Source organism: Capra hircus, chromosome 9 (assembly GCF_001704415.2).
Source record: "Capra hircus breed San Clemente chromosome 9, ASM170441v1, whole genome shotgun sequence".
NCBI lineage: Eukaryota > Metazoa > Chordata > Mammalia > Artiodactyla > Bovidae > Capra > Capra hircus.
This window is the reverse complement of record NC_030816.1, coordinates 81067843-81088428: the sequence shown is the minus strand read 5'-3', so window position 1 is coordinate 81088428 and position 20586 is coordinate 81067843. Positions and strand designations below refer to the sequence as shown.

Below are 20586 nucleotides of genomic sequence, written 5' to 3'. Positions count from 1 at the left end.
AGGATGAGCCTTTGCCAAGTGGGTTTCATACAATTTACGGACTCATGCCAACATCTTTCTTTTCCTTATTTTTAATTAAGGAGGAGGTGCTGAATTCTGAGGAAGCTATCTGGATGCTGCTGGCTGAAATGCAGATCTGATCTTCTCGTGCTGGTTGGCGAACATTGATTTTCTGCCCCAGTGGAAGAGATTTTACTCTGATGCATGCCATTTAAATTCATTTTACACAGCTGCTTAATGTGGCTTGGCAAGGCCCAGCCAAACTAGCTTTGTGGGTCTAAATAGGACTCCTGAGTTGGTAAAGGACAGAGCCTATGGATTAGCAGCTGATGATAAATGCTTTTCTCCCCTCTTATCTTCCTACCAACTCAGGAAGTGACCTTGAACATAGCACAAGAAAGGAAAAAAGACGAAAGGCAATTTCTCCAAAATAAGTATGTTTACCTCATTCCATACTTATTTCAATTTTAGGATTATGTTTATAGAACTCTTTATCTGTTGGGACAATTAGGACCGTGTGTACAGGATCTAGAACTTTCAATGGCAAAATTATCATTTGCACTTGTTGCCTAATTCATTAAAAAGCCGTGTCATACATTCCTAATAAGTAGTGAAAACACAATTATGTAAGTTCAGTCTTTTAACAAAGTTGATTGTTCCCTGTTTTTTATTTTACAAAAATGTTGTATCTTTCTACTGAAAGCAGCTCCTGAACACAATTCAATCTACAGGAGATAATTTCATCATTACTATATGTTAAGTAAGATCACTAATAATATTTTTGCTTAAACACGCAATAATAATATACTTTAAGATTATTTACTAACCTAAAGACAGTAACAGCCTGATATTACAGTTTTGTAGCAGGAAAGAAGAGAGATACTTTTTGTTGCTGTATGTAATTCCTGTGTTGAAACTGATAATAATATGGCAACACTGTGTTTGGGGAAAAAAATCCTGTGTTGGATTATTTGGTTATATTTTCCCGGTGACTTCGATATTCTAATCCTCCTTTGGGAGAAGGAAAGAATAGAAATCTTTGATACAGATGTTTGCTCAGTGATGTCACTAGACCCTCCCAAGTCCTATTTATAACCTCAGCCCTGCCTCCTGCGTGGGGCTCTCGTCAATGCGCCTGCTGCTCTCTGAATTCAGGGCGGGTGTGGAAGCAGGTTGCTGTTGTGGCAGGAATGACAGTAACACGGTCATGATAACAGTGCTGCACAACACAAGTCCTAGACAACACGACAACAACGGTGGGGGACATGACGCCGGAGCAGGTGACTTCATTACTTTTACATGGATAAAAGTTTTTGTTTCCCTCTCAGGCACGAAGGAAAGAAGCCATGCCGAAGTCATGCAGAGACAGAATTGGGGGGGTGGGGGGTGGGGTGGCGACATGCAGGTCTCTACCAAACTACCACAGTGCTGCTGGGGTGGATGAGAAAACGAAACAGAACAAAACAAACAAAAACCCAAAACAAACAAAAATAAACAAAAGACAACCCCCTCTGAGATGGACCTTCTCTTGGATCTTTCACGCTCCTGCTTTGGGTGTTCCTTTTGCAGCCAGATGGCATGTTCATTAACAGTTTAAACAAATGCCCAGGTCCCGCAGCAAGTCAGGGTGTGTGGCTACCTACCCGTACTGGTCAGGCTGGTGCATCATGGGAGCCTGAGAGTTGCCATAGTTGGGGTGCTGGGAAGAAAACATGGGGCGTCCGCCAGCCCCAGACTGGCTGGGATAAGCAGGCGACCTAATGTATGGTGGCCTAAAGTAGAACAGAAGAACAGCTTCTTTGGATTTGTTCTGTAGACAAGTATGAATCCCCCTGTCCATTACATTATCTCCACACCAAGGTGTGGTGGCTTATAGAGGGTGGCCTGATACTCCGTATTAGAGCTCTGATGGGCAGAACGTGAAGGCAAGACTTTGGAATGGTCTATTGATTAGAAAAAGAAACTGAAAACGCTTGGATGTAAACTTATATATTAATTTATATAAAATTATATATAAACTGATTCAGAAAGGGAACACAGCAAAGCTTTTTCATCAAACAACAATGTCTTAATCTCTACAGTTATAGTCTTCCCAGCTCACTACTCAAGGTTTCATGTCAAATGCAATCAAATATTTTCTCCTTAAAAAGGAAATAACTTGTGTATTTTTTGAGTTGTGACAATGGACAATTTATTTAAACCTAAATTAGAACTTCAACTGGACGGGCCCAACCAGTCCTCACAGACAGGTATATTAAAACATTCTCTCTGTAGCCATAGGATCAGTTCAGAGGTATAGTGCCAGGGTTCAGAAGATTCTAAGTCACTGTAACATGGATAAGAGTGAGAAAGGTAGGGTGAGGGGGTAAGAGAGAGAATCTGACTTTCATTTTGATTCCTCAAAGGAAATTTATTATTTTGTAGAGCAAATAGTGAGACTGGAAGGGTCCCTAACATTCTCAAATAGCAGCTTCAGAGGAAAAGTAACAAAAGGATACATTTACACACACACACACACACACACACACACACACACACACACACACAAGCTCTTATTCCACCTTGACAAAATCAGAATCTTCTATTTTTCCTCCTGAAGATACTGTATTGTTCAGTCGCTCAGTCACGTCTGACTCTGCGACCCCATGGACTGCATATCTTTCAGTGTCCTTTGTTTTAAACATCTTAACATATGTTAAACAAAATTCAAACTTTTTTTTCATTTGAGTCTTTTAAAACATAGTCACTTTGCCTCATGAACTTTTAATTCAATTATTTTAAAACAGGTCGAGTATTTACTTCAAGACTTTTTTCAGGATTAAAAACAAGTAAATAATTGAGGCTAAAGCCTTGCTCTATCAACTTAAATGTTCAGAAATACAATCGTTGTTTTGCTAACTGCCTTTTGGTTTGGACAGAGAGAGACATATGCCCAGAAAAATAAAAGTACAACATAAGAACATGAAGCAATAAATCTCACATGTATACACTTAGACAAACACACACAATACACGTATGTGCACATACAAAGTTCCTATTTCATAAGGATTTCTACAGTGAGGTTAAAAACAAAAAAAGGAGGCGTTCTTTTTGAATGTTTAGATTTGGGCCAGTTTCTAGGCTTTATAGTCTCCTGCCTAGGCCTCGCTGTGTTAAATGGAGCCACAGAGGCACCCTTCACCACTGGCTTTGGGTGGCTAGGTGAGGTGACTCTTCTCAGCCATTTCAAATAACCTCCTATAACTGACTGATTCCTTCCTCCATGTCTCGTAGAACACAGTCTACCATTTACTGCTCTGGCCTCTCTAATAGAGAACATGTAACTTAAAAGGGGAGGCCAAGCACAGTGGCCCTCTTCTGCTCTCCACCCCTATTGATGGGGTGACTGATTCTGGCTCCGCGCGTGTGCACATGTCCGCGCAGACCGCCCGCCCGACAGCATACCTGCTTTGCGCCGAGTTCGCAGCGGCCTGCATCACTGCGGCAGCTGCCTCCTGTGCCTTACGGTTCACGGTTGGCATTGGTGGCCCCATTCCTGGCCCCCCTTGCTGAGACATGCCAGGAGAACTGGGGGTCATGCTGCTCATGTTTCCAGGAAATGGTCTGTTCTGCATGCCTGTGGATGGCACTCGTCCCAGGGGCATGGTGCCACATGGCTGGCTTGGCCCTTGTCCATGCATCTGGCTGTTGGCATTGACGCCCATGCTGGGCCCTGGGCCGCTGTAGCTTGCACTGGGTACCCCACTGTATGTTGGGGGTCTGGAGTAGTTACCTAAACAAAAATCAAACACAAATTAGACAGCTTTGTTCTTAATATCTGAACTCGTGAAAACATTCACTGGAAGTACTTTTGGTCCAACAATGTGATCAACACAGAATATTGGTCATTATCCTCATTGACCCTTCCCCATTGGTGCTGACGAGGTTGGCTGTCTCAAAACACATGATCTCTGTACATTCCAAAGGCAAAGAGCCACACAGGACACTGAAACATGGAGAGAAACCCAGGCTGACCTCTGAAACCATCTCTGCATGGATACAGATGGAGTGCTGAGTGGTGCTTCAGCTCATTCAACACTTCAGTTCTTACCAAAATTCAAGCAAAATAATTATTTTAGCCCCCAGTGCCTAGATATACTCCAATCTGAGACTGCACCAGTACATTACTGCTGCTGCTGCTGCTGCTGCTAAGTCGCTTTAGTTGTGTCTGACTCTGTGCGACCCCACAGATGGCAGCCCACCAGGCTCCCCCATCCCTGGGGTTCTCCAGGCGAGAACATTGGAGTGGGTTGTCATTTCCTTCTCCAATGCAGGAAAGTGAAAAGTGAAAGTGAAGTTGCTCAGTCGTGTCCGACTCTTCGCAACTCCATGGGCTGCAGCCCACCAGGTTCCTCCGCCCATGGGATTTTTCAGGCAAGAGTACTGGAGTGGGGCGCCATCGCCTTCTCCACTACATGACAATAAAGTGTTCCGAAGGTGCAAGGAAACATGCACATGTGGTCAAAATTACCCTTTAAGACCCCACAGGAGGGGCCATGCAGAAATCTGCAATGAGTCTAACCCAGTCGGCTTTTCTCTGGTGTCTAGAGACATTTTTTTTTTCTTGGCTTGAGCACCAAATAAAGTGGCTGGGTTGTACTCGGCACCATGTCTTTTAAGTAAATTTTAAGCACAAGCATGGCACTCGGCAAAGCAGGATGGTGGCACTACAGGAAGCAGGCAGGGTCTGAGACTGAGATGAGCGTCTGCAATCTCACACCCCCATCCCTGCTCACATGGGGTACACGCTCCTGGAGTAGATGGCCTGGACTAGTTCAATAGTTTTGTTTTCTCTCTCCTTCCACACCTTTTATTTTGGTTGAGGGTACATAAATTACAGTCAAGTAAATTGAAGGCATGTATAATGCCACTTTGATAACAATAACTGCTGAACCACACGCACTATGTGTGAGATATCAGTTTAAGTGTTTTGCATCTATGATTTCATTCATTCCTCCAATAATTATGTGAAATATAGACACGACCATGACTGCATTGACAAAAGAAGAAAATCAAGAACTAGTAGGTTACGATTCAAGCTCAAGCCAAATGATTATGGAACCAATATAATTAACCAATAAAATATGGTGCCTCCTAATAAGTGACTGTGGAAATGAAATATATGTAAAAGGAGAAGTGTTTGGAGAGCATAGATTAGTGTTTCTCCATCTGTCCTTATCACTTCCTGGAAGAATCTCATCTACATAATGTAACTGTTCTAGGCACAAGGGATGTAAGGTTAAATACAATGCAATTCCTATACTCAAGAAGTTCACAGCGTAAGAGTGTGAGAGTGTGTGTGTGTATGTGTGTGTGTACAAGGTGAAGTAGCAGGGGAAAGACAAGAGAAAATACAAAAGCAAAAACAGAAAAGATAATGCACTGTAGAAAGTGTAAGAGAAAGAAGAGTAAGTCCTTGTAGGGGAGGGATACAGGGGGTCATCTGTGGAGCGGGGCGGCACTGAGAGAAGGTCTTTGAAAAACCATGTTGGGTCTTGACCCAGGAATCCTTGTGGGGCAGTCTCTGGGATCTGGGAGAACTGGGGCTGAGTGAAAACTCTGAATATACCAACCATGCGACCTTAGGTAAGTTGTTTTAATTTTTCTTGGTTTCATTCTTTCCTTTAAAATAGAGGATCGTCTTTATTTTGGTCTACTTGAAGAGTTGCTGTTAGGATTAAATGATGTAATATGTGTGCTGCTGCTAAGTCACTTCAGTCGTGTCCAACTCTGTGCGACCCCATAGACGGCAGCCCACCAGGCTCCCCCATCCCTGAGATTCTCCAGGCAAGAACACTGGAGTGGGTTGCCATTAAAGTGTCTCAAATACGGGTGCAGAAATGGTCGGGGGTTACTGGTGGGATGAGGGTAACGCAGAAGAGGATAGAGAGCCCCCGTGGGTGAGGCAGTGAACAGCAGCACTGACAGTGAGAGCAAACTTGAGAGCAAGGCACTGCTGAGCTGGCGCAGCTGTGAGAAGGGCGCAGAGGGAAGAGGGCCCCGCTCAGCAGGATTCCCAGGCTGGAGCGTATTCTGAAGGTGAGGAGGAGCTTCTTCAGGTTTTTCCAGCAGAAACTGGGATAGATCAGCAACAACAATAAAAGCCAGCAATTCATGTTTCCTGTGTGCTAACCTCAGCTCCAAGTTCTTTGCATTACCTCCTTTCATCCTTATGTCAAGCTTAAGAGAGCCCGGTCACTGGCGTCCTCACTTTAGGGAGGAGGAGCCTGAGGCGGTATGCAGAGTGACCTGACCCAAGGTCATATGGCTAATAGGCCTCAGAGCCGTGGTCTGTACATCGTATTCCACTAGCTGCACCCCTGACTGGCCTCTTAACAGAAAACCGCACCGACATAACAGCATCACCACAATCGTGAAAGCAGTTTTTCTTAAGGGCCCCTATAAATCTGTGAGCAGCCGAGTTTTCAGCAGTGACTGATGTCAGCTCTTTGTTAGGTGCTGCCCGTGAACTCTCTCACATGACTGTCCGTGAAGTGTACTACTCGCTGAAGAGTGAGTATTTCAGGCTTTGCGGGCTAGATGATCTCTGTCACAACTAAACCGCCATTGCCGCCTTGATGCTGCCAGAGGTGACACACACAAATCGGAGCATCTGTGTTCCAATAAAACTTTATTTACAAACACAGTGGCTGGCCAGAGTGGCCACAAGCCACTGAGCCCTGTGACAGACCAGTCTTGGGACAAGCTCCTTAAGAAAGTGCTCCATCAGCACAGAAAGTGACCTGTTAAAGGTGGCAGCTACTTTCCCCTGGGTATTCCTGGAAGTCCAAGGGCTGGAGAGGAACAAGAGAGCAAGGCACTGGCCATCTGAGGAGCTGGAATGGATAGGAAAATCAAAGGGAAGAGAAGGGACAGCAGAAGTTCGATGCAAATCACCTCAGGCGCCCCTGAGTTGCATGCAAGTCAGTGTTTTACGCCAGCACCTCAACTATAAACCACGTTTTCAAGAAGATACCCTGCCACTGCAGAAATAATCAACCTGATATTGTTTGTAAGTAAACACTGGTGATTCAGATGGTAAAGAATGTCTGGAGACCTGGGTTAGGAAAATCCCCTGGAGAACAGAACAGCAACCCACTCCAGTATTCTTGCCTGGAGAATTCCATGGACAGAGGAGCCTGGTGGGTCCACAGGGTCACTAAGAGTTGGACATGACTGAGCCACTTACACAACACAGAAGGTAAACATTCACTGTTTATCAATTTTGAAGTTCTTTATAAAAAGTTCTGAGGCTGCTCTGAAGCTGTTGTCCCACAGGACCACATGGATGATCCCGTCTACTTTCCCATCGCACCATCTCAGAGGAGAGGGCGCCTTATGCTCACACTGGAGCCGGGGGGTCACAGAGCAGTGGACAAGATGCTGTGTTCCCCTCTTCCTCAGAACTCCGCTCTGTGGCAGGAGGAAGGCTCTCCCCTCCCTACCCCATCTGCCTCTCAGCCCTTCCCTCCAGACTGTCTGATAACATCAGTGAGATACAGTGCTCTTCCTTGGCTCTTGCTTTTATTAAAAATAAACTCATTTGTAGCTTGAATGCAAACGAAATTAATCCACATATTCTTCCTGTTCCTCTGTAGCTAGTTTCCACTCTCCCTCCCTCAACACTTGCTAAGTGACTCATTTGGTAAGAAACTTTATTCAGTGAAAACATATGTACCCTTTGCTTTTGAAGGAAATGAAATGACACTTTAATCTTGTTTTAGAAAACAAGCATTTACATGGTTATTGCAGACTAAGCCCATAATGCACTTGATATAAGACGAAGGTCCTTGGTTTTGCTAAATCCTGCTTATAGCTGAAGTAGAATGCTGCTCATACTTGGAACAGAGAAATATTGTCCCTCTGGGTTCCCGCACCTTGGGTTTAACTGCCAATCAGGGGCTGTATTTTAGTAACTACAAAGGAAAACAACTGAGATGTTCAGTACCCCCATCCCCATCTTTTATCTTTCTTATTTATTTTATGTGATAAGAAGAGAAGAGCTCTGTTTCAGTAGCATTGCTCAGTTCCACAGCTGGTCTTCATTGCACAGCAGGAAGCATTTTGCAATCCGGGAGAATGTGCATCAGAGCACAACCACCATGCACACCCACACGCATGCGTGCACTCATGCTTAGAAAGACCCACTGAAAGCTGGGCTCCCAGTCTTATTTTCCCTCAATCAGTTGGGCTGATTTCACAAACTGGCACTCAAAAGCACATGTCAAGGGAATATGTTCTAATTATAGAGGCCTCTATTTGGTGGAAGAAATACAAAGTTCCTTTTTCTTCTCCTTGAAACTTTAAAAGACTTTCCTCATTAAACTCACATGCCTGGATAAAAATGGTTTCTAAAGGCTTTAAACGGCTTAAGAGGCACCAACAGATAAAGCACAGGCTGTAGAAACTGGATTTGAATACTGGTTCTGACACTTTCTAGGGGAACGACCTTGGACAACTTATTTAACCTCTTGGAACATGAGTTTTGACAGATAAAGTAACAATATTAATGGGCAATAGGCAGAAAGTCACTAGTACAGTGCCAAGCATAGAATTACCTAATAAATTATAGCTATCACCATGATCATCAACAATAATATTATCAATAATCACTAATACAATCTTTTTTCTATAATCTTTTAAAAATGTGTAGGAGTAAAAAATGATTCACACCCCCCCTCTCTTTGCCTACTCAATAATGTATCTTTCTCCCCAAAATAAATAAAAACCAAATATGTAAGCCAAGCAAAATATGAGAGGAAAAGCCAGGAATGAGAAGTGCAATCTTATTTCCATGTTTCTCTAATAGATTAGTAATTTGTTGGCACTGGCTCTGACAGAAAACAGATGGATCCAGCATTAAGCACAATGAAGGCAGCAGATGCTAGGCCAGCCCACCTCAGCTGGACGGGCCTTGCAGCCAAGTCCGAGAGCCCACAGTTTTCAAGTGGGTTCATCTTGGCACACCAGCTTTGGAAAATTGGTCACCAAATGAATTCAGATTTTAACTCACCGGGAGCTGTATTCAAGTACCAGATAACGGAAGTAGGAGCTACACGCTATTCACATCACCAGCATTATTTTAGGAGGATCAGCCGCAATTTTAAAATTTGCTAGTTAATATTAATATTCCAAGGTTACAGCTTCTATGGAATTATTAAATGTTTCCACTTATTTTTCTTCTTGGTTTCAACCATCCAACAATGATTTAGGAACAACTACTGCATGCAAGGTCCTATGTTATTTCCCTTTGCTGTGGAGGGTAAAATGGTGCACAAATCACAGTTGAGACACTTGAAAAAAATGAATAATTAGCTATATATTATGATGAACACATTTGTGAATTAGGTTTAAATCACCACTTTTTATGGTCATCTACTACACACATCTACTGCTACATTTGTTATGTTTATTGAGGTAGAATTTCTATGTGTTAGCACGCATACATGCCCTATGACCACCAGCACGGCTAAGACATGGCAAGGGTATTTCTATCAGGACAAAGAGTTGCCATCTGGAGGTCAATCTCGTCCCCAGGCCTGGCAGCCACTGGTCTGATTTCTGTTCCTACAGTGTTGTTTTCCCCAGGATGTCATGTAAAGTGACTCATACAGTACTGGGTCTGCCTCCTTTCACTCGTTATCATGCTTCTGAAATTCATCCATAATGCTGTGCATATCAGGAGTTTGCTCCCTTCTGCTGCCGAGCAATATTCCATTTTCTGTGGACATGTGGACTGTCCCTGTTTCTGGCAATTGTGACTGAAGCTGCTGACATTTGCACACAGATCTCCCAGTGGATATGTTTCATCTCTCTTGGTAAACTCTAGGAATGACTGCTACGTTGTACATTAAGTGCATTTTTAACTTTGTAAGAAACTCTTCTACTTCTAAGTCACTTCAGTCATGTCTGACTCTGTGTGACCCCACAGACGGCAGCCCACTAGGCTCCTCTGTCCCTGGGATTCTCCAGGCAAGAATACTGGAGTGGGTTGCCATTTCCTTCTCCAATGCATGAAAGTGAAAAGTGAAAGTGAAGTCGCTCAGTCATGCCCGACTCTTAGCGACCCCATGGACTACAGCCTACCAGGCTCCTCTGTCCATGGGATTTTCCAGGCAAGAGGACCAGAATGGGTTGTAATACATATGAGAGTTCCAAGTACTCTACTGTACATCCTTGATATTGCAATTTTTAAAAAATATCAGCCATTCCAGTAGCTGTGTTGTAGATACTGTTGTGGCTTTAATTTTCATTTTCCTAATGACAAATGATTTTGAGAGCATTTTTCATCTAAATAAGATCCTTGCTGTATAAAAAAGTTGTATTTCAAAAACTTTCCAATGCCACTTTTCTAATCAGAATGATCACATAGTGCTATGCTTTCAGGCACAGATTTAGGACAGAAACTGACTGAGTAGTTAAGAAGACCACAGATTCAATATGAAAGCTCACTTACCCCAAGTTGCAGCAAACCCTACTATTTGTGAAAATTGAGATAATTTATCTTTTGAACTGATACATGAGGCACCACATTTTTCCTAGGTCAACATGCATTTTAAAAAGTATTTGAAATGCAAAAGCAATAAAATATTATATAAAGTTTGTAAAAGAAATGGAAAGAGTCATTACCTTACAGTATGACTTCAATGTTTCACTTTTGGTAGCTTTCTCCCATTATGTTATAAAAATTAACTCCTTTAAAATGTAATTATACAGTGATGCAAGCTCAATACAGAAAATATAGCAGCACAGAGAGAAATAGACAACAACAATCCTTAGTGCCATCTCCCAAAGATAATTCTTAAGTATTGAGTAGTCAACCTAATAAGTATCAAGCATCAAAGCAGCATCAAGAGGGAGCACTGGAATACTCTGGAATTCTCTCTGTCTGAACCTCTGGAACACTGTCTCCATCCATTCAGGAAATAGTTTTTAAGAGCCTCTTTTGTGCCCACTCTGTGCTCACTGTGGATGATGCAGCAGTGAGCAAAGGCAGAGAGCTTCCACTCTGGTGGCAGGAGACAGGCCAATAGATAAACCTAGACCATGCCATGCGGTGCCAAGTGCTCTGATGGAAAATGGAGCAGGGAGAGCTTGGACAGAGAGGAGAGGGCAGGCTCCCCTGAGAGGGTGACTGAGGAGAGCCGCGGTGGAGAGGGAGCTGTGTGCGCATGTTGGCGCCTCTCCACCACCACCATCAAGGCTGACATACACACAGGCCCGGGAACATATGGGCAAGTCCGATGCTGGTTCTGACTTCAGAGCAAGGAGAGAAGATAGGAGCACAGGCTCTCAAGGAGCAGGGGCATAAACGTTTGCCTGTGTGTGACCTTCACAAAGACAGTGGCCACCACAATGTTCAGTTTCCTCATCTGCACAAAGGGTAAATATAAAACTCTCTATCTCCTGTGGTTGCTATGGGGAAAAAATATTCACAGTAACTACTGTTGGACGCTAACAATGATTAGCAGAGAAGGCAATGGCAACCCACTCCAGTGGGTTTTTCATCCTGGAAAATTCCATGGATGGAGGAGCCTGGAAGGCTGCAGTCCATGGGGTCACTGAGGGTCAGACACCACTCAGCAACTTCACTTTCACTTTTCACTTTCCTGCATTGGAGAAGGAAATGGCAACCCACTCCAGTGTTCTTGCCTGGAGAATCCCAGGGACGGGGGAGCCTGGTGGGCTGCCGTCTATGGGGTCGCACAGAGTCAGACATGACTGAAGTGACTTAGCAGCAGCAGCAACAATGATTAGAATCTGTCAAGGAACAGACAGAAGCTGCTCCAATGTTAATAAGATAACTATCCATCAGCAAAATTCTTTTTTACTGTATATTGTATCATAAGCCTTCTTTTACTTTCAATATGCAGATATTCAAATCTATTTCAGAGTAAAGCATAAGAAAAAGTAACTACTGACCTAAAAAAACATAAAATTATCTTAATTCAGTAGCCAAATTTGGCATAAAACAGTAAAAATCCTATGGTAAGGAAGGAGGGATTCTCAGAGTCTCTCCTGTCATGCGTCCTCCCTGGGCTCAGAGCTGCTGCGCCCCGGACACATCCGCGGAGGGCGGGGGAATGGCGCCCCCTGCAGGGAGGGCTCTGATCAGCTTCACCTGACGGCAGGCGCAGGAAGCCTTCAGAAAGGACCAGTGGTGCCAACGCTTACAGAATTGAACACTAGTCATTTCTTTTAAAACAAGCAATTTTAAAAATGGCAGAGCTGTGAGCCTCAGGAAAAGGCAGCTTGCTAAGATGTAAGTCAAGCAGCCTGTCCACATCCTGCGTTTCTACACCGCCAGCAACAACGGTCCTGATCAAGGCCCGCGGTTCAAATTCAAGGGATGACTGAGAGGGAAGGGGACACTGGCACCCCAGGTGCTGTTGATTTTAATGAGAAAGTGAAATAATTATCTTCACACTAGTCAAAATTCATGTTGTTGTATGTTTTTTCTTTCTCACTGTGAAGTTGATTTGTACTTTAAATTTTCCTTACTTCTTTCCTAATTCCCAGGTTTTGACAAGTTAAAATGATTATCAGTCTGCTAAGAAAAATTCAAGCTTAAACCTTATAACTTGAAGGCTAAATCTGAGCATCAAAAGATGAGGCCACTAATCACCTCTGGCTATAATATGATCTGCTACAATTTGTTTTTTCCTACCATGAGAAAGATAAAAGATTTAGAAATTTTCGAACAAAGCCTTACAGACTATGGAATTAATACTTATCCCTAGCACTGTCCATTTAACGAAAAAATCAAGTTAATATAACAGGATGAAGCAAACAGATCAAGAGCATTGCAATCTGTTAAAGGAGAGAAATGAGTGAAACTGATGCAGGACTGACCTGCACACAAACCAGCCTCCAGAAAGCCAAAGAACAAGATCTCCAATTAGCAGCACTGTCCACGGGGTGGGGGGAAAAATGAATCCATGCCGCAGACACACCTCACTTCTGTAGAAGAGAGGCTGAATTCAGCTTAATTTAAGAGCCAGAGTGGGGACTAAAATTGTGGGTCATGGTGACCCCAAGGCTGCCACGGCCTAGAAGGCTCTCTGGAGTAGCTGGTGGGCTGCCAACTGGTTGACATTTATACGTTGTTCCTCTTGAATTGAAACACTTGTAAGATTATTAATCTGCAACTCACTATCTTGGAGCTGCATTCATTTCAACTAGGTATCATTTAAAGTTTGCCACTGCTGACTTTTAATGAATGACGGAGAAGGAAGAATTCCGCTGGCATCTGACTTATTTTAGAGGGAAGCACTCTAAACCCTTCTGAAAAGCCCCTCTGACAAAGTACTTTAGGAATAAAGGCTAGTCAGACTCATCTTCTTATAAGCTCCCTGCTTCCTAAGACGACTATACAAATTCAGGCATAAAACCAAGGCTGCGTCCGTGTGCAGTGTCTACAGCTGTACATGGGGGCCCCAGACACTCACACAGGGAGTGACACCTGGGGGGAATCGCGGCTCAGAACTCCTATCAGTTGCCCAAGAAAATACTCCTAATTCCCTGCACAACTAAGGCTAGGACCTCACTTTTTGCAATTAGTGACAAATATGCAAAAAATATCTGTGAACAGTCTGTGACAGACACTGTTCTAGAGAACATATGAACAAGAAAGTGTCTGTCCTTAGGAAATAGAAAGGCTATGAAGATGAAATGGATTTCGGCTCCCTTTTCCACATACAAATTCATTTATTACTAATTAACATAGCAATTAAAGAATTCCTTTTTATTTATTAGAGCCAAGTCTCTCTGGCCCTCTCTACTCGCAAACACTTTGTAAGGGGAGTTATTTTATATGTGCCTGCTTGAAGGTAGAAAAGCACTATTTCATAAAATACACTGCAATTAAACATTTTTACACATTTAGACTGGCTTCATCCCATCTGTATATTTAATAATTTATAGTATTAATATACATTAAAAAAATTTCCTCTTAATAGGAATCTTTTTCTTAATCTCTAGTATTTTTGGGGTATCTCAAGCCTATATTCCCCAAAGCTCCTTGAAGGCTCATAATCTGTCTTCTGTCTTTCCAGAGGCTCACTGAAGGAACCAGCAGGAAGGAGTGTATCTAAGTCATGGGAAATGACATAGCAGGCATTCTGTAAGTGGCCTCTGAAGTCTTTCTTGGTTTGAACCCTGGCTCTACACTGACCAGCTGTGGGACTGTGGGTAAATTACTTAACCTGCTCATTTGCAAAATGGGATGACATTACAGGTTTCCTGTTAATGAAGACAAATGGGAAAGTATACCTGAATTTGAATCCCAGCATGACCACTGTGTACCCTGGGCAAAGGTGTTTATGAGGTGCATGGCTCAGTTTCTTCGTCTATCAAGTGGAGTAATAGTGGTACCTATAACATGGCATGTTGTGAGGGTTAAATGAGTTAATATATGAAAAACACCAAGTCCAGGACTCAGTAGTGTTTAATAAATGTTGGCTGCTGTTACTAATAATTTGGAAGAAGCTATTCCTGACAACAAAAAGGTTTAGCAAAAAGAGACTGTAAAGTATCTTCCCCCGAGATCTCTTAAAAACTTTAACGCAGAAGAAAACCATCTAGCTAGAAACAGAGAAGATATGACAAACGACTCTGTGGATCTCTGCTCAAGTGATTCTTTCCAGACATCAAAACCTGTAACAAAGATGGAAACTGAATATTCTACTAATAATTGGAGTAGTTAATCAAGAGAAAGAAAAAAAAGTACTTCATTTGGGTCTCTGTTTAAAAGGATCAATCAAGAGAGAAAGGTAAAGGTAAGAATATTTCTTGAATTGCATAATACAAGTTATAACTGTCATTTCCTGTCATTTGTTCAGTGAGGACAGGGGGAATACAAGGAGGAAAGCAAATAATTCTGATTTGAACCAAGAGCACCAGAAAATGGATTTTCAGTCCATGCTTTGGGAGCCAGTCAAGAAGCCTGGGGGGTGGGAGTGGGGGCGCAGAATATGCCGGAGTTGCCACCTGGAAGGAGAACACTGCTGAGGGCGCAAAGTTAGAGCACGCCATGTGGGGAAACTGTCGGCCTTAGTTTAAACTGTCCAACCTAAACTCAGTATTCATACCTCAAAAAATTCCAAAACAACAACCTTCTTGACTATATCCAAACTGTTATGCAGTGGATCCAGTGGGCCACATTAATGTAAAAAGGTGCTGGAGTCGAAGCAAAATTTAGACTCAGAACATTAGAATTAGAAGCAACTTCCAAGGAAACACAATCTAATTTTCTCACTTTCTATAGGAAAAGTAAACCCCAGAGAGTAAGCAATTTTCCAAAGGCATACAAGGTAGGGTGGGAACTCTCACAGGAGCAGTGCTATTAAATCAAGAATCTTACTATTCAACGATTCCAGAAAACTGAGTGGTTTATTCAGAGGATAAACCCATTTTATGGAAATTACCTTCTGTGTTATTAGCTAACTCCTAAAGTATGAGCGCTTTATTAGCCATTCACATAAGACTCATCAGACAGTCCAAGGCTCTGCCTTCCCACCTTTCCCTATTTGAGAGCAGCAGAGGGTGAGATTGCAAGAGTATTTCAGAGTAGAGTGGCCAGTTTTCAAGATTATATAATGAAACCCTTGGAGTGGCAGTGGGTAAGTCCCAGGCCCTAGCCTTCCCTAACTCGGAGAATAAGGCCCTGGCCTTGTCTCCAGCTACATTCTGAGTAAAAGCTCACATTTTCTTTGCGTGTCACAACTTATAAGCTGCTTTCCCAATTTTCACTAAAGTTCTCGTCTTTTCCAGATAGTCAAAGTCCCCCCAGTTTTGAAGATACCCACTGAGTGGCACAGAGGGCAAGCAGGCACTCTCACAGCTGAGTGACACGTCCTGCCTTAGCTCAGCAACAAACTGCTACATGTCACAACTACCTTGGCTGATGGGGAATTGGCAGATTCTGGCTGTCAACCGGGACCTTGAATTCCTAGAGCTTTTACAGGAATTAATAACACAGAAATCTACTGATGACATGGCATGAAGGGAATCAAGTCAAACCCACGTTTATATCACTCTCACTACATGCTCATGGACAGAGGCAGAAAGGGCCATGGGAAACATTTGTTCTGCGTGTTCTAATACAGTTTCCCAACAATGCAAATAGCTGGAATACAAAATAACAGAGCAACAGGTGAGGTGACGGTGCTCCACTGATAGTACTGAGGGTGCTAAAATCTTCCAGAAAGAGATCTCCAGAAAACAAGAGAATTTTCAAACTGTGAGGTAAGGAAAGCTTTCCTGAGAAATACCAGGTAAAAAGCTGAGATGGCACCTGGCTGCCTCCTCAAAGAATCCTCTGGCCTTGCAGGTACTTCTATGGCTGGAGAGGCTAGAAGGGCATCAGCACAGCACGTGTTCCAGATGGACACTCTCAGAAGTATTAAGGCTTGTCTGTGGCCATACCACCCTGAACGCGTCCGATCTCGGAAGCTAAGCAGGGTCGGGCTGGCTAGTGCTTGGATAGGAGAAACATTACGGCTTTAGTGAGTCAGGGGACCTGGTTTGGCTGTGGAGGCACGGTGAACATTGTGCTCATTTCCTAGAGGGCATTGCCTTCACTTGGAACATTCCTGGTATTTTCAGAAGTGAGGAAACTCTGGGAATTGTGCCAGATTAGCTCATTCTCTCTAAATTATCCATTAATGTCTAATTTAAATAAACAAAATATAAAGAAGGTGCTAAATTCAAATGCCTTATTGCTAGAAGTGACTTAGAAAAAAATATGTATCAGGTTAAAAACCTTGCTGAAAGGATTCTGCACATGTAAGACAAAACAGACATCACTGTCCAGGAAGGCAGAATGTAAATGGGGCATTTTGGGCATGGTTCCACTTGTTTTTCTACTCATGCCTTACCTTCCTTTTTGAAAGACATGTCCATTTCAGGCTTTGTCCTGTCTTCTAAGAGTAAAACTGGCAATGACTGTGAAAATTAGAACTATTATTTACCTGAGAGAGCACTTTGGGGACCGATTAGGAGGAAAAGTAATAGGATGCAATCCTTCTGAGTAGTGAGCACATTGTTACAAAGGTAATTACAGAGAGGGAGGGGCAGAATCAGGACTCAACAGAATAACCTAAGTTTTGAATCAAACTTTTTCAGGTCAAGGCCTGTGCTGCTTTCTCAACAAGCATTTACAGCTACATCACAGAAACAAGGGTTCACTCCTTCATTATTAATAACACATGTATGAAGAGCACTTACCAGAGTGTCTGATGCATGAATGCTTAATGAATAGTTGCTATAATTATTCTTCCCATCACTATGGGAAACCAAAAGACTGTGGCTTGCATTAACCTCACAGATCTGTCAGGTAACAATGGGATCTTAAGAGATGTTTATAACACTGAGGTCTTGAAAGGACTTGCATAGTAACAAAATTTCTACAACCTACTGAGCGCATTCTGGAGAAACTTTTCTTTACCTTGTGGTCCATACTGGCTCATCTGTGGACCGTAAGTTCCACTTGAGTTACTCTGCTGAAAGCTACTGATTCCAGGGTGCATCTGGCCTCCAGGAGAAGGATGAGGCGACATGGATGGTCCTGTCTGCTGAGGTCCATATTGAGACATCTGAGGGTTTCTTTGTGTGCCTGCCATAAAACCTAAGTGAGAAATAAATGGAAATATATAAATGCAGGTGACAAAAGTGGACATGGAATTGTGTGCAAGGTGGATGGGAGAAGATGGGGCTGTGGGATTCCCCTACACAACACTGAAAGACATCTCAACCCAGTGTGGAAGATGTGATAGGGCCCAGGGGGCTACCCGAGTCTCTCATTAGGGTTCCTAGGAACCCTATGGATTTAACACTTCAACTAGGGAAAGGAGAAGAGGGATAACAGGGAAGTACCCTTAACTTCTCCTAACATCCATTCTTGCCAGGCTGGACATGCTGTGCGCATCCCTCAGAGCCTTGGCTCAATTCTGAATCTTAGGGCCGCACGTTGCCGTTCAAACACCCCAGCCCTCTCTCAAGCCCAGGACAGCACCCAGCTCTCCGCTACATAGAACTCTCTTTTTCCCTCTGACCTCCTGGAGCCACAACTGCTCACCTTGACTCCTGTAGTGCTGAGACTTACCACCTGACTCACACTGTTGCCTAGGGGGTACTGCACACAGGTGGAGGGTCTGAAATGTACTCTGCTACTCCAAATACACTCTGACTTCCTCCTGCAAAGTTCTGCCCATCGTGTCCCCAGCACAAGCCCTGTAATCCTTCCTCCCACTCCATGTCCTAAGGTGTGATGGAGCCATCAGCACATCTGCTGCCTCTACTTCAGAAATGCATCTCGGGTCACTTCTCTTCTCCATTTCCACGTCTATAAAAGCTCCTGTCTTTCCCCCTACACCCTGTCATGGTCTGGCTCACCCCTCTCAGCCTATCCCATGTTTTGTGCCTTTTGGTTCACTTTCACAAAGCTGCCAGGTTTTCAGGAATAAAAAGGAAATTAGAGCGTATCTTCTCTGCCTAACACCCCTGCCCCCAGGATCATTGGATCCGAAGTAAAATGCCAGCATTTGACTATAGTCTCTGGGACCTTGTGTGGTCTGAGGTTGCTTTTCTCACTCTAACCCCACTTCCTATAGTTTTCTCTCCTCCTCACTACGCTGAAATCCACGGCCTTCTCATGCTTCCCAGGAGATAATGTCAAGCTCTTTCCCATGACAGAGCCTCTCTCTCTGGTCCCCTCTCGCAAGAACCTTCTATTACTGCTGGTTCCTTCCCATCCTCCAGGTCTGCCTTCCCTGACGGCGCCTCTTTTTCTCATGGCAATTTTCCTAACCTGTAATCAGCTTACTCTATTTCTGACTCACTTAACCTCTCTCTTCCCCACGAGAACATAAGCCCCAGGAAGGCAGGGATCATGTTATGTGACCACTGCTGCACCCTCTGGGCCCAGTTGGACGTTTGCACATAGTAGGTGCAAAAACTATGTACTGAATGAACGAATTTTAAATTCCTCTTGTACCCAGAGCGCTGAGTACCACATGGTAGGTGCTGAGCAGATAGCTGGCCAATGGTAAAGAAAATCCATCTTTCAACTGAGAAAGACTATAGTCAAGGTATGTCCCCATCCATCAGTAGTTTGGCCAAACATTAGCAAGTATTATACATAGAATGAACTGTGAATACATGTTTAGACGAAGAATATCCCATGTCAAAATGTGTACCTAAGAAAAAGATAAATTATCAAACCAGCAAACTAACTAAGGGCAGTTTGCAAAACAACTCCCAGAACCTAGGGGTTAGAGCTGGTGAGAGTCCCCGCTTGTCAGCTGAAGGCTCTAGAACAGTGGCAAGCGTGGAGTGGGGTGGGTTCCATCTGCTCTGGAGAACCAAGAGCAGTAGCTTCCAGAGAGTCTCCTGAGGCAGCCAGAGGGAAAGACGGTGCCTGCATCCAAGATCAGCTTACATTTAGAGGGTTATAGAGTAAGGCGTTTACAAAGGCCATGGTTTATATTTCAGTAAGAAAAAAAAAAATCTTCTAACACTGCTTCTGTCTAAAGAGAGAGACATAAAATACAAGTAAGTAGAGCTGTTCCTTATTATCCTATTTCATTTATTTATAAAGATAAGGCTTGTTAAATTGGGCTCAATTGGCAGCTCCCAGATATAAACCATCATAGAAAATGTTTGCTTTTTCAAATCTGAAAACAAACAGAAATCAGAGTGCTAAAATTACTATAAATGATTGCATCTTCAGATGTAACATGAAATATTTATCTAAGCCTTACTATAAAATTCTCATGAGTTTCATACAGAGTCCTATTTAATAAAAAAATGTGTCTGAATTCCATACAGATTGTATAAGTTTTTCTTCCTTCCTCTCTTTGGAGAATGACTGTTTTCTTCTTCATTATTTAAGGAAAATAATATGTGTCCTTTTTTTAGCATTAAATTTAACTTCAACCAAGAAGTGTCCATGCTGAAGGATTTAGAACATGTGTAATATAGCACATCCTTAAGTTATTGCTGCCTCTCAGACGCTTACTATAAGCTTAAGGTTTGTTCAAATGACTTCTCAGAATTCTTATCTGGCAAGTTATTTAATCATTTCTGACTCTTAATTCAGTCCTTAAAAATATGATGCCATGATGCAGTTGAGTCATCTCACTCATCACTGGAATTTTGCAGAAAATAAGTTTGTGAAAAGGCTACTAAAGAGGTGAAATGTTAAAGTTAATCCAAGTGGAATATGTAACAACATCAAATTCCACAACTTGGAGACAAGGTTCTATGGCGTATGGAATCCACCTCCTTTCACGGAAGTTAAAATGAAAATACAGAGAGAAAAAAATTCCATTCTTTTCTTTGTATGCTTTTACAACGGCACTACTTACAAGAGGTTTCTGAAATCTTATTTTTTGGTTAGACTCATCCCTTTCCATGTAATTCCCAAGACAATGAAAGGAGGTGACATAATTTCCTTGACTCTTTTCTGAGCTATAATCATCGAATGGCAGCTAACTGGGAACAGAAGGCCTAGATTATAGTTTTGCTTGTGTCAATAGCTCAGAATCT

The 20586-nt window shown here is 42.9% G+C and overlaps 1 protein-coding gene across 6 annotated transcripts in view; it reads right to left on the bottom strand.

Annotated features, from left to right (window-relative positions):
- The window catches only part of ARID1B (AT-rich interaction domain 1B), a 425587-nt gene that overhangs the window by 60370 nt on the left and 344631 nt on the right, over window positions 1-20586 (bottom strand). For 3 of the 6 annotated variants that reach the window (XM_018053399.1, XM_018053402.1, XM_018053400.1), the window contains 3 exons: window positions 17486-17665; window positions 3445-3772; window positions 1644-1772 (listed from right to left, as the gene is read on the bottom strand). In XM_018053399.1, the coding sequence (XP_017908888.1) occupies window positions 1644-1772; window positions 3445-3772; window positions 17486-17665 (637 nt within the window). The remainder of the gene's footprint in view (window positions 1-1643; window positions 1773-3444; window positions 3773-17485; window positions 17666-20586) is intronic. The other 3 variants (XM_018053401.1, XM_018053404.1, XM_018053403.1) reach the window with 1 other exon arrangement.